Source organism: Melospiza melodia, chromosome 4, assembly GCF_035770615.1.
Source record: "Melospiza melodia melodia isolate bMelMel2 chromosome 4, bMelMel2.pri, whole genome shotgun sequence".
Lineage (NCBI taxonomy): Eukaryota > Metazoa > Chordata > Aves > Passeriformes > Passerellidae > Melospiza > Melospiza melodia.
Genome location: NC_086197.1, coordinates 1,430,315 through 1,443,809, shown reverse-complemented (window position 1 = coordinate 1,443,809; position 13,495 = coordinate 1,430,315). Strand labels below are relative to the sequence as shown.

Below are 13,495 nucleotides of genomic sequence, written 5' to 3'. Positions count from 1 at the left end.
GGGGGAGCTTGGACATTGAGGGGTCCTGGGGAATGGGGGCTCCTTCGGCGTGAGGGGCCCTTGGGAATGGGGGAATCCTTGGGATTGAGGGATTGGGAATGAGGGGTAACAGGATGAGGGAGTGAACAGGGGGCGTCTTGGCTGAGAAGGGGTTAAAAAGGATTTCCTTAGGAATGAGAGAATCTTTGGAATTGGGGGATTGGCAGTGAGGGCACCCTTGGCATTGAGGGGGGCCTTGGGAATGGGGGAATCCTTGGGATTGAGGGATTGGGAATGAGGAGTAACAGGATGGGGGAGTGGACAGGGGGGCTCTTGGCTGAGAAGGGGTTAAAAGGAAATTTCTTGGGAATGAGGGAATCCTTGGAATTCAGGGATTGGCAGTGAGGGCACCCTTGGCATTGAGGGGGGCCTTGGGAATGGGGGTGTCCTTGGGATTTGAGGGGACCCTTAGAAAAAGGGGAATCATTGGGATTGAGGGATTGGGAATGAGGGGTAACAGGATGGGGGAGTGAACAGGGAATCTTTTGGCTGAGAAGGGGTTAAAAGGGAATTCCTTGGGGATTAGGGAATCCTTGGAATTGGGGGGTTGGCACTGAGGGGATCCTTGGGAATGGGGGAATCCTTGGGATTTGAGAGGAGCCTTGAAAAAAGAGGGGATCCTTGGAATTGAGGGATTGGGAATGAGGAGTAACAGGATGGGGGAGTGAACAGGGAATCTTTTGGCTGAGAAGGGGTTAAAAGGGAATTCCTTGGAATTGGGGCGTTGGCACTGAGGGGTTTTTGGGAATGGGGGGTTGGAAATGAGGGCACCCTCTGGACGAGGTCGGTGCATCCATTTGGGAAAGGGTTTGGAAAGGACGTTCTGGAGGGAAAACAGGGAGCAGCTCCAACTTCATCCCAAATGTTTCTCCTCCCTTGGGAGCTTCCCCCTCCATCCTCTGATCCTTTGGCTTCCCAGCTGGAATGTGGTGCCCTGGCTGACACTGGAGGCCACACGGGAAATTGGGAAAAAATAGGAATGCAGGTGAAGCCTGAGAAATTCCATTTTTAAGTAGAATCCTGGGATGATTTCGGTTGGAAAAGATGACCCAAATCCAGCCCCAGATTCCCTCAGCACATTCCTAAAAGCCATAAAAGTGCCTTGAATTGGGTTTTTCCCTTTTATTTCCCATATTTTGAGGCAATGGGGATGTTGGGAACCAGGCTCCCCTAAGAGCTGAGTGGTTTTAGCTCTGCTGAGCTGAAAAGGAGGGAGCAGCACATCCATAAAATCATTCCATTGGAAAAAAACCTGAAATTATCCCAAATTATCAGCCAGGCTGATCCTTGCATCCTGCCCTAAGAGGAAAATGGGGCTTTTTTGGGGCTGCTGCTCTTAAAAGAGAAATAAATAAATTAAAGGAAGCAAAAGTGAAACTGCTGATGCTGGCAGGAGGGAGCTCATCCTGTGACAGCCACTCCTGCTGCCTTTGGCTTCTTTTGTGGAAAAAAAAATTGAATTTTGTGGGGGGTTTTTGGTGGCCAGAAGAGAGGAGTTTGTGCCTATTCCAAGTAAGGTTTGGTTATTTTATGGGAATAATTCCCAGGAGGATTTTTTTAAACTGCAAAAGGGTTAATAGTTTAATAAGGGATAAAAGAATCCCATGAAAAAGAGTTTTCTTAACCAATTTCCTCCTTGGGAAAATGAGTTTGTCCTTTAATTTAATTTCATTTTTAATTTTTTATTTTAATTTTTATTATTTTATTTTGGTTTTCTAATTTCGGTTTATTTTATTTAATCTCTTCTTCTATATATATCTAGTGCAAATTGCCAAAAGCACACCATTAGTTAAAATAATTTTCTTCTATATTTTTATTACATTGGCTAAATGCATATTTATGAGGATTATATATATTTCAATATATTACATATAATATACATATTTTATATATAATATATATAATATTTCAGTATTATATATATTTCACTATTTTTGTTAGTTTATGTGTTATGAGAATACTTTTTCTTGATTTTGACCTTTGACTTGTCTGCATGTTATTTTATTTTATGTATTTTATTTTTTCTTGAGGTTCTATTTTGTTGTTTTGACATTTCTTGATAACTGGAGAATTAGTAGGGAACATTTTTCTGGGTGTCTTGGTTCTTGTTATTGAAATGTTATCATTTAGATAAGATGCTCCACAAATACACTGAATTAACATTGTTATTTTATGCCATTATCTGAGTTAGTTATGTAAATAAAAGTATTCAGCATAATTGATTTCAATAAAATTTTAATTTTAATTACATTTAACTACATAGTTTCTATTCTAATATTATGAGAAAACCTAAGCATATATTTCTTTTATTACTATTTGTGCAAGCTAAATGGTGTATATAAAAGCTGACAGATTATATTATATCTAAAAAGTAGTTAAAAGTGATTATAAATTGTATTATATTAAAACTGTTGTGATTAAAAATAACTTGTAAAGCCAATGCATAAATGTGAAAGACAATTAATGTATTATAATGTTACTAGATTACGTTATATATTATATAATTTATTATATTTATATTTATTTATATTAATTATTACTTTGATTAATTATATTTATTATATAATATATATTATATATTGTACAAGTAATATTATATTATTATGATGATATAAACATATTACAGAATTTATAAATCCTACAATATTCATATTATATTATTAATATATTCCATTGATATATAGATAATATGGTTCCATTAATATATTGATAATATTGTATCATATATTATAATATAATGGATAATATACTATAATGCATTATAATATAATAATATAAACAACCCTATCATACTAATATAAATAATATAATTATAATATAAGACAATAACATTTATTATAAATAATGTAATATTTTATATTATAATATGATTATATGGCTATACATAATATATTATATTATACTAATATAGTAATATTATAATTATAATATTATAATAATTATAGAGTATTCTACTTACACCTACAATATTATAATGATTATAGAATAATTTTATTTGTACTATGATATAATATATTAACTATATTGTCATTTATAACATTATATTATATTATATTATATTATATTATATTATATTATATTATATTATATTATATTATATTATATTATATTATATTATATTATATTATATTATATTATATTATATTATATTATATTATATTATATTATGTTACGTTATGTTACATTATATTATGCTATATTATACTATATTATATTATGCTATATTATACTATATTATATTATGCTATATTATACTATATTATATTATGCTATATCATATCTTATTATATTATATCTTATTATATCTTATTATATTCCATCACATCTAATGATATCATATGTAATTATGAAATTGTAGCTATACTGTCATTTATAAAAAAGGGCAGCCACAGCTTCTCTAGGAACTCCTGGCTGTGATGGCATTCCTAACTAAACATACCCCAACTAAATCATCCCCTAAATATCCACACGAAACCATCACTCCACTATAACTCGCTGAAACCCTGCGGCCTCTCAGGATTCCGGAGGAGAAAATAAAATTTGTTTTTTTCCCTTTGTTTCCCCTCCTGTCCGCAGGATGCGGCGCTGCGGGCGGCGGCAGCTCACAGCCCCCGAGTGCACGGCCCTGGCCCGGAGCCCCGAGGGCTCAGCCCCGCTCAGGCACCCCCTGAGCCTGCCCCGAGGAGGAGGAGGGGGAAACCGGGGCCTTCATCCCATCCACGGCACACGGAGACATCCCAGAGGTACTGCTGGGACAGCTGGGAATGTTCCCTGGGGCAGGGAGGGATCCAGGGAGAGCTGGGAATGTTCCCTGGAGCAGGGAAGGCTCCAGGGAGAGCTCCCAGCACATTGCAGGGCCTGCAGGGGCTCCAGCAGAGCTGCAGAGGGACTGGGGACAAGGCCTGCAGGGACAGCACCCAGGGAATGGCTCCCACTGCCAGAGGGCAGCCATGGGTGGCATCTTGGCAATGAGGAATTCCTGCCTGGGCTGGCATTGCCAGAGCAGCTGGGGCTGCCCCTGATCCCTGCAGTGCCCAAGGCCAGGCTGGAGCAGCCTGGGATGGTGGCATTGGAATGGGATGGGCTTGAAGGGCCCTTCCCACCCAAACCATTCTGGGATTTGGGACACTCAGAATCCATCCCCAGGGATTTTTATGGAAGTTGGGGATGGAGAAGGGAAGGGAGACCCTTCCTGGAGTGCTGAGGTTCCCAGTGAAGCCCCCAGATCCCAAAATCCCTTCCTAGAGAGGAGTCGGGGTGGGGATGGATCCAATGGCAGGCTGGGAGAGCTGGGAATGGAGGGAATTCCCTGGAGAGGGAGCCTGGGGTGGGATTTTGGGAAGGGATTCCCAGAGCAGCTGGGGCTGCCCCTGATCCCTGCAGTGGCCAAGGTTGGACACTGGGGCTGGAGCAGCCTGGGATGGTGGGAGGTGTCCCTGCCATGGCTGGGGTGGCACTGGAGGGGCTCTGGGGTCCCTTCCCACCCAAACCATTCCAGGATTCCATTGAAAAGAGTTTCCTTGACCCATTTCCTCTCTGTGAGATTTTGTGATTTTATTCACTTTATTTTTAAAAAGTATAATTATTTTATTTAATTTTTCATTTTATTTGTTGCACTTAATTTCTCTTTTTAAAACTCTATATGATTTTTATTTTATTTCTTATTTTATGTTGGTTTACATATTTGTTATTTTCATTTTATTTCTTTTCATTTAATTTTCTATTTTCTTTTTTATTCTTTTGTTTAAATTTAATATCATTTTATTGCCCAAATCCTGCTGCCTCCACACCTGTGGCTGAGCAGAAACCCCAGCAAACCCACCCTGAATTCCTGGGAGATTTGGGATTCCGACCCATTTTCCTGAGAATTCTCTCTGTACCTGGCTCCCTTCCCACTGAACATTCCCTGCCCAGCCTGGAATGCCACCAAAACCCCAAATTCTTCCTCATTCCCTGATTTCCATGATTTTGTTAGCGTTCAAAAACACGTAATCACAGGGATTATATGCAGTGCTTTTTATTAAGAGCTCTGGGAATCGGGGTATATTCAACCCAAATCTGACTCCGACCATACATCCGAAATGATCATGTTTTATACTCTATCGTTACATAACTTTCATGTTAATTATTAAACTTATATTGTTCTATTGTATACATAAATTTAGCCCCTCTCTGAATTTCCAACATAGTTTCTCACTATTCTTCTCATGGTTATATAATAATTACATTTAATTACTAAACAATCATCACATCTAACAATTATATAATTTATCATACTGCTTACGCAGGCGCAGTTGATCTGGGAAAGCACAAAGCCTAACAATTTTAGATTCTATCTTTAACTTTTTCCAGGGTTCCACTATCATGAGGACACCTGCTCCTGGACAATTCAGCAGGAATTTCCTCATGGAGTGTTAGCGTTCAAAACCACATAATCACAGGGACTATATGCGGTGCTTTTTATTAAGAGCTCTGGGAATTGGGGTATATTCAACCCAAATCTGACTCCGACCATACATCTGAAATGATCATGTTTTATACTCTATGGTTATGTAACTTTCATGTTAATTATTAAACTTATATTGTTCTATTGTATACATAAATTTAGCCCCTCTCTGAATTTCCAACATAGTTTCTCACTATTCTTGTTATGGTTATATAATAATTACATTTAATTACTAAACAATCATCACATCTAACAATTATATAATTTATCATACTGCTTACGCAGGCGCAGTTGATCTGGGAAAGCACAAAGCCTAACATTTTTAGATCCCATCTTTAACTTTTTCCAGGGTTCCAGTATCAATTTCATTCCCATTTCCCCCTTTGTGCAGCCCCAGGCCAGCAGAGGAAGATCTCGGATTTCTTTGGGATCCTGAAGTCGCCGCGAGCGGGAGGCGCTGGGATGCCGAGCCCTGGGATCAAGGAGGAGCCCCTGGATCCCTTTTCCCCTGCACCTCCTGCTTCCCTCAGCCAGCCCTCCCTCTCCCTGCCTGCCCAGGCCTTGGTGCCGCCTCCCAGGGCCCGCTCCAGGAAAAGAGCGATTCCCAAATCGGAGCAGGAGCTCTGGGAGGAGCCTGAGGAGAAGATCCCAGAGCTCAGTGGGATCCAGCAGGAATGGGAGGAGCTGGAGGTGGAGCCCCTTCCCGATTCCCACTTCGGGCTGCTGGGCACGCCGAGCTGGCAGGCTCCTCAGGGGTCCATGGAGGACCTTCCTCCTGAGATCCTCAGGAACATTTTTGCTTTCCTGCCAGTTCTGGATCTGTACCAGAACCTGAGCCTGGTGTGTCGCTGCTGGAGGGAGATAATCCGGGATCCACGGGTAAGGAACGTTCTGGAATCATCCCATGGGATCATCCATCTGTCCCTTTGTTCCTGTAAATCCCATTATTCTTCCCACAATCCAGGAATTTTTAGGTTTCCTGCCATTTTTTTGGACCAAAAGTTGTTGCCCTATATCCAAAATATGAGATCCAAAGGTAAAGAACTCTCTGAGATTATCCCATTGGATCATCCATGCCTCCCTTTGTTCCTTTAAATCCCATCATTCTTCCCATGGGATCATCCATGCCTCCCTTTGTTCTTTAAATCCCATCTTTCTTCCCTAAGTCTGTGAGGTTTTTAGGTCTCTTGCCATTTTTCTTTGGTCTTCTAAACCAAAAGACCCAAGATCCATGGGTAAGGAATACTCTGGGATAAATCCATGGGATCATCCATGCTTCCCTTTGTTCCTATAAATCCCATTATTCTTCCCCAAATCCATGAATTTTTAGATCTCCTGCCATTTTTCCATTTTTACTTTGGTCTTCTGGACCAAAAGTTGTTGCCCTATATCTGAGATCTGTGGTAAGGAACTCTCTGGGATCATCCCATGGGATCATACATCCTTTGTTTCCCTTTGTTCCTGTAAATCCCATCATTTTTCCCCAAATCCATGAATTTTTAGGTTTCCTGCCATTTTTTTGGACCAAAAGTTGCTGCCCTATATCCAAAATCTGAGATCCACAGGTAAAGAACTCTCTGAGATTATCCCATTGGATCATCCATGTCTCTGTTCCTTTAAATCCCATCATTCTTCTCATGGGATCATCCATGCCTCCCTTTGTTCCTTTAAATCCCATAATTCTTCCCACAATCCAGGAATTTTTAGATCTCCTGCCCTTTTTCTTTGGTCCTCTGGACCAAAAGATCCAAGATCCATGGGTAAGGAATACCCTGGGATGATCCCATAGATCATCCATGCTTCCCCTTTTTTCTCTCTTTTTCTCTCTCTTTTTTCCCTCTCTTTTCCCCTCCTTTTTTCCCCTTCTCTTTTCCCATTTCTCTTTTTTTCCCTCTCTCTTTTTCCCCTTTCCTCCCCCATCTCCCTTTCCCATCCCGCTCCTTTTTTCCCCTCCTTTTTCCCCCTTTCTTTTTCCCCCTCTATTTTTTTTCCTCCCTCTTTTTTCCCCTCCCTTTTCCTTCCTTTTCCCCTTTTTTCTCTCTTTTTCCCTCTCTTTTTTCCCTCTCTTTTTTCCCCTTCTCTTTTCCCACTTCTCTTTTTTTCCCTCTCTTTTTCCCCTTTCCTTCCCCATCTCCCTTTCCCACCCAGCTCCTTTCCCCCCTTCCTTTTCGCCCCTATTTTTTTCCTCCCTCTTTCTTCCTTTTTCCCCTTTTTCTCTCTTTTTCTCTCTCTCTTTTCCCTCTCTTTTTCCCCCTTTTTTCCCCTCCTCTTTTCCCTCTCTCTCTTTTCCCCCTTCTCTTTCCCCCGTTTCCTTGCCCATCTCCCTTTCCCACCCAGCTCCCTTTTCACCCCCATGCCTCTGAGCCCCCCCTGATTTCTCCCTTTGCCCCTGGCTCCCCTTTGGGATGATGCCATGGGGTGATTCCTGTGTTCCCACTGCAGTTCATCCCTTGGAAGAAGCTGTACCAGCAGTTCCTGAGGAGGGAGCAGTCAGCCCTGCTGAGGGTGGAGCAGATCCTGCAGGAATTCTCCATAGCCCAGGAGCACCAGGGCTGTGTGCTGGGGCTGGTCAGGTGAGTCCTGCACATCCTCACATTTTTCCTGCCTTTGGGATTTCTTCAAATTGCCAGGTCTGTCTTCTGGGACACGTGCAGGAAAAATGGGGAGGGAAAGTGATTTTAATAGGAAAAACCACTAAAAAGAGGTACAAAACTTTCCTTTCCTTATTCTGTTACACAAGATCCTGGAATCATGGAATTCTTCAGGGTGGAAAAGGCCTCTAAGACATGGATCCAACCATTCCCAGCCCTGCCAAGGCCACCCATGTCCCCAAGTGCCACATCCACAGTGCTGGAGCCTGAAATGCCAAAAACTCTCAGAACTTTGGGGCTGTAAGCCAAAACTTAGAATTAAAAAAAAAGATTTAATCTGAGACCTTAGAAAAAACTTCCAAATTTAAAAGCAGGAATGTGGATTTATAGTTTAGAGCAGTGCTGCATTAAAATAAATAAAGGTTTAGAGGTTAAGATAGAGAAAAAATAAAGGAGCAAGGTGGATCCAACTTCTGGAATCATGGAATGGTTTGGATTGGGAAGAACCTTAACATGATCCAGTTCCACCCCTGGGCATGGAATTGCACTCAAGGACACTTGCAGACAGCCAGAAGGAGCTTCCAGTCTGAGAGCTGGGTGCACGAATTTATTCCAGCTCCTCTGGGCCACAAAACTGGGAATTCTTGTCCAGGTGGCTGCTGGCACAGGGATGGGCTGGAAATGCAAATTCCAGCTGCTCAGATTGCATGGAAAACACAGCAGGGATGAACAGGGAATAATTATTAATGTGAGTGTGTTCAGGTGGAGAGAAGATTCAAGAAGAATTATTATTGAGGCATCAGTGTGTTCAGGTGAAGAGAAGATTTTAATTCAAGAATAATTATGATGGAGGCATCAGTGTGTTTAGGTGGAGAGCAGATTTAAGAATAATTTTATTATTAATATGAGTGTGTTCAGGTGGAGAGAAGATTTAAGAATGATTATGATTGAGACATCATTGTGTTCAGGTGAAGGGCAAATTTAAGATTAATTATGATTGAGGCATCAGTGTGTTCAGGTGAAGGTTTGAAAATAAAGTATAATTATTAATATGAGTGTGTTCAAGTGGAGAGAAGATTCAAGAAGAATTATTATTGAGGCATCTGTGTGTTCAGGTAAAGAGAAGATTTAAGAATAATTATGACTGAGATATCAGTGTGTTCAGATGAAGAGCAGATCTAAGAATAAAGTATAATTTTTATTAATATGAGTGTGTTCAGGTGGAGAGAAGATTCAAGAATAATTATGATGGAGACATCAGTGTGTTCAGGTAAAGGGCAGATTTAAAAATAAAGTAAAATTATTATTAAGAATATGAAGAATAAAGTATAATTTTATAATATGAGTGTGTTCAGGTGGAGAGGGTTCAAGAAAAATTATTTTTGAGGCATCAGTGTGTTAAGGTGAAAAGCAAATTTAATAATTAAATATAATTATTAATATGAGCGTGTTCAGGTGGAGAGAAGATTCAAGAAAAATTATTATTGAGGCATCTGTGTGTTCAGGTGAAGAGTAAATTTAAGAAAAATTATGATTGGGTCGTCAGTGTGTTCAGGTGAAGAGCAGATTTAGGAATGAAATATAATTATTATTGAGGCATCTGTGTTCAGGTGGAGAGCAGATTTGAAAATAAAGTATAATTATTATTGAGGCATCAGTGTGTTCAGGTGGAGAGCAGATGTAAGAATCAAGTATAATTATTATTAATACGAGTGTGTTCAGGTGAAGAGAAGATTCAAGAAGAATTATCATTGAGGCATCAGTGTGTTCATGAAAAGAGCAAATTTAAGAAAAATTATGATTGGGTCATCAGTGTGTTCAGGTGAAGAGCAGATTCAAGAATAATTATTATTGAGGCATCAGTGTGTTCAGGTGGAGAGAAGATTTAAGAATAAAATATAATTATTATTAACATGAATGTATTCAGGTGGAGAGGATTCAAGAAAAATCATTGAGTCATCAGTGTGTTCAGGTGAAGGGCAGATTTAATAATAAAGTATATTTTTATTATTAATATGAGTGTGTTCAGGTGGAGAGAAAATTCAAGAAGAATTACGATCGAGGCATCAGTGTGTTCAGATGAAGAGCAGATTTAAAAATAAAGTGTAATTATGATTGAGGCATCAGTGTGTTCAGGTGAAGGGCAGATTTGAAAATAAAATATAAATATTATTAACATGAATGTATTCAGGTGGAGAGGATTTAAGAAAAATTATTATTGAGGCATCAATGTGTTCAGGTGAAGAGCAGATTTAAGATTAATTATTGAGGCATCAGTGTGTTCAGGTGAAGGGCAGATTTAAGAATTTAGTATCATTTTTATTAATAGGAGTGTGTTCAGGTGGAGAGCAGATTTAAGAATCATTATTTCTGAGGCCTCAGTGTGTTCAGGTGAAGAGATGCAGGCAATTCATGCATGGTTTGGTTTCCAGACCCAAACTCTTTTCTTTCCTGCCTTTTCCCACAAAATGTACTTCTTGGGGTACACTCAGTGAAGCAAAAGCTTGTACATCATTTTTGTTTGCTAATTTAAGATTTTTTGTTTCTTAATTTAAGATTTTTTATTTGTTAATTTAAGATTTTTGTTTGTTAATTTAAGATTTTTTGTTTCTTATTTTAAGATTTTTTGTTTGTTAATTTAAGATTTTTGTTTGTTAATTTAAGATTTTTTTCTTTGTTAATTTAGGATTTTTTGTTTGTTAATTTAAGATTTTTTTTTTTTAATTTTAAGATTTTTTGGTTAATGTATTAAAGAGTGTGGTGGCTTCTGGTGCTAGTTAATTATTAATGTGTTTATTTTTTTGTTGTGAAATAGGTAAAGTAGGTTTAAAACTTTAAAAGGGCATGAAGAAAATTTTATTCATAGTTCCCAGGTTTCTTTTCTCTGTGTGTTTTTCGCAGAGGTCTGTGCAGTTTTTTAATGGTTGGAAGCTTTATATCAGTTTTTTTAATGTTTTTAATGTAAAACTATGGCAGCAAGTATGATTGGTTGAATGCAGAAGTCAAAACTGTGCTTGAAAAAGCATCTACAGACTACATGAATATTTTAAATTTTCTAAAAGATGGGTGTTTGGTAATTTACCTATATACAGAGTTAGGCAAACACTGATTTGTGTGCAGTGTTCTTTGTGCAGAGGCAAGTCTTTCTGACAATTATTAACGTTATTTTTGCTGAGTTCAGTGGCTGGTCCTTGCTGCATTAATGATGGGCTGTGGGCATCACCAGCTGTGCTTTGGAGCAGCCCCAGGTTCCTGGGAGAGCAAATCCCTGTTATTCCCCTGCACAGGTTGGTGTCATGCACAGGAGCCAGGGTGGATCCCAGCAGGCTTCTCCAGCTCTTGGGAACCCATCCCCTCTTCCCAAAGGCTCACTTCTGTGTCCTCAGCAAATTCCCAGATTTGCACAGCAAGCCTGGGGTGAGTTTCACTCTTATTTCTTTTTTATTTCTTGTATTTCACTCTTATTTCTGCTTTTTTTTTTTTTTTTTTTTTTTTTTTTAACAAATTCCTGCAGTGTCCCCAAGCCTCTGTGGTGTTTCCTGTCACCAAATGGATTTGGAGGAATTCTGGAGCTGTGTTTTAATGGGTTTTGGTTCCTCTGGAATCAAGGCAAACAGCTGGAAGGAATGATCCCTAAATCCCACAGAAAGTGGTTTGGGAACAGGCAGCACCTCTCCAGGCACTCACCATGCCCTGGGATCTGACCTCAGCCCACATTTCTGGGGAGATCCAGGTTTTCCTTCCTGCCATTCCCATAAATTTGGATGGGTGAAGCTGGACAGGATGTGCTCCTCCCTTTTTTCACCCATCCTAAAACTTGTCTGAGGTCACTGTGCCCTCCTGTGTCGCAAACTCCTCCCTCTGTGGTGTTATTTGGGATCGTTTGGGCTGACCATGATGCCTCAGGTTTGGCTTTCCTATTTTATATTCTGTGCTGCTTTAGTGTGTGGGGCTGGGCTTCACGTTGTGGGATGGTGAGAGCAGGGAGACAAAACAATTGCTGCTCCAGCTGGGCACCAAGGACAAATGCCCCAAATCTCAGCCCAGGAGCACAAACCCCGTGGGCTGCAGAGAGAAAAACAAGCAGGGTGGGACTGCCTGGGCTAAAGCTGCAATGGGACAATGAACTGCAAGGTGCAAATGGAGCAGAGCTGATCCCAGGGACAGACCCCGGCAGCGCTCGTGCATTTTGGGGCCGTTTTGGTTCATCTTGGGTGCAGCCCTGGCTGGGCTCTGCTGCTGCCCAAGGTGCACCCATGGATCCTTTCCATAAATCCCTGCTTTAATCTGAAACTCTGCCCAGCCTCTGTCCTAGCTCAGATTCTCAAGGCATCAATTTAAGATTTAACAGCTCCTCACTGAATTTTTCCAGCTCCCAGTGAGATTTCCCTGGAAGCTCCAAGCTGTTTGCTGTGTTTCCCTTGTCCTTGCCCAGGCAGAGAAGATGTGGGCCGTGTTTGCTGTCATGGTGCTGTTCTCTGACGGCGTTGGGGACATCCAGAGGCTGCTGGAATGTTTCCGGAGCCCCCGCTCGGAGCTGGCCCTGCTGGAGGTCACCGAGGTGCTGCACTGCATGGCCACGCTGCTGCTGGCCATGAGGAACAAGAGCATCCCCATCTCCAACAGGTCAGCAGCTTCCCATTCCAGCCCTGGGTGCTCCAGCCCAGCTTTGGATCTTCCAGGGATGAGGCAGCTCCAGCTGCTCTAGGAATTCCAGCCCAGCCCAGGAATTCCTTCCCAAACCTCCCCTTTTTTCCAGTCTGAAGCCATTCTCTGTGTCCTGTCCCTCCATCCTTTATCCCAAAGTCTCTCCTGGAGCCTCTTCAGACCCTGGAAGAGGCTCTGAGGTCTCTCCAACTTTGAGTTTCAGATGCCTCCAAATCCCAGCAGAACAGGAGCATTCCCATCTCCAACAGGTCAGGAGTTTCCCATTCCATCCCAGGGTGCTCCAGTCCAGCTTTGGATGTTCCAGGGATGAGGCAGCTGAAGTTTCTCTGGGAATTCCAGCCCAGCCCAGGAATTCCTTCCCAAGATCCCATCCTAAATCTCCCCTTTTTTCCAGTCAGGAGCTTCCCATTCCATCCCTGGGCACTTCCCACCATCCCAGGGTGCTTCAGTCCAGCCTTGGATGTTCCAGGGATGAGGCAGCTGAAGTTTCTCTGGGAGTTCCTTCCCAAGATCCCATCCTAAATCTCCCCTTTTTCCCAGTCTGAAGCCATTCCCTGTGTCCTGTCCATCCTTTATCCCAAAGTCTCTCCTGGAGCCCCTGTGGGCTCTGGAGGAGGCTCTGAGGTCTCTCCAAATTTGAGTTTCAGATCCCTCCAGTTCCCTGGGGATTTGGATCTCCAGCCTGGCCTTGGACACCTCCAGGGATGAGGCAGCTCCAGCTCCTCTAGGAGCTCCATTCCAGTGCTTCCCC

General features: G+C 41.3%; 1 protein-coding gene across 1 annotated transcript in view; it reads left to right on the top strand.

The window, feature by feature from the left end:
• Positions 1 to 3,601: 3,601 nt before the first annotated feature.
• FBH1 (F-box DNA helicase 1) overlaps positions 3,602 to 13,495 on the top strand; it is a 33,122-nt gene continuing 23,228 nt past the window's right edge. Inside the window, exons 1-5 of the mRNA XM_063153633.1 lie at positions 3,602 to 3,782; positions 5,877 to 6,364; positions 7,928 to 8,058; positions 11,364 to 11,493; positions 12,512 to 12,702. Of these exons, the coding sequence (XP_063009703.1) occupies positions 3,617 to 3,782; positions 5,877 to 6,364; positions 7,928 to 8,058; positions 11,364 to 11,493; positions 12,512 to 12,702 (1,106 nt within the window). The 5' untranslated portion in view covers positions 3,602 to 3,616. The remainder of the gene's footprint in view (positions 3,783 to 5,876; positions 6,365 to 7,927; positions 8,059 to 11,363; positions 11,494 to 12,511; positions 12,703 to 13,495) is intronic.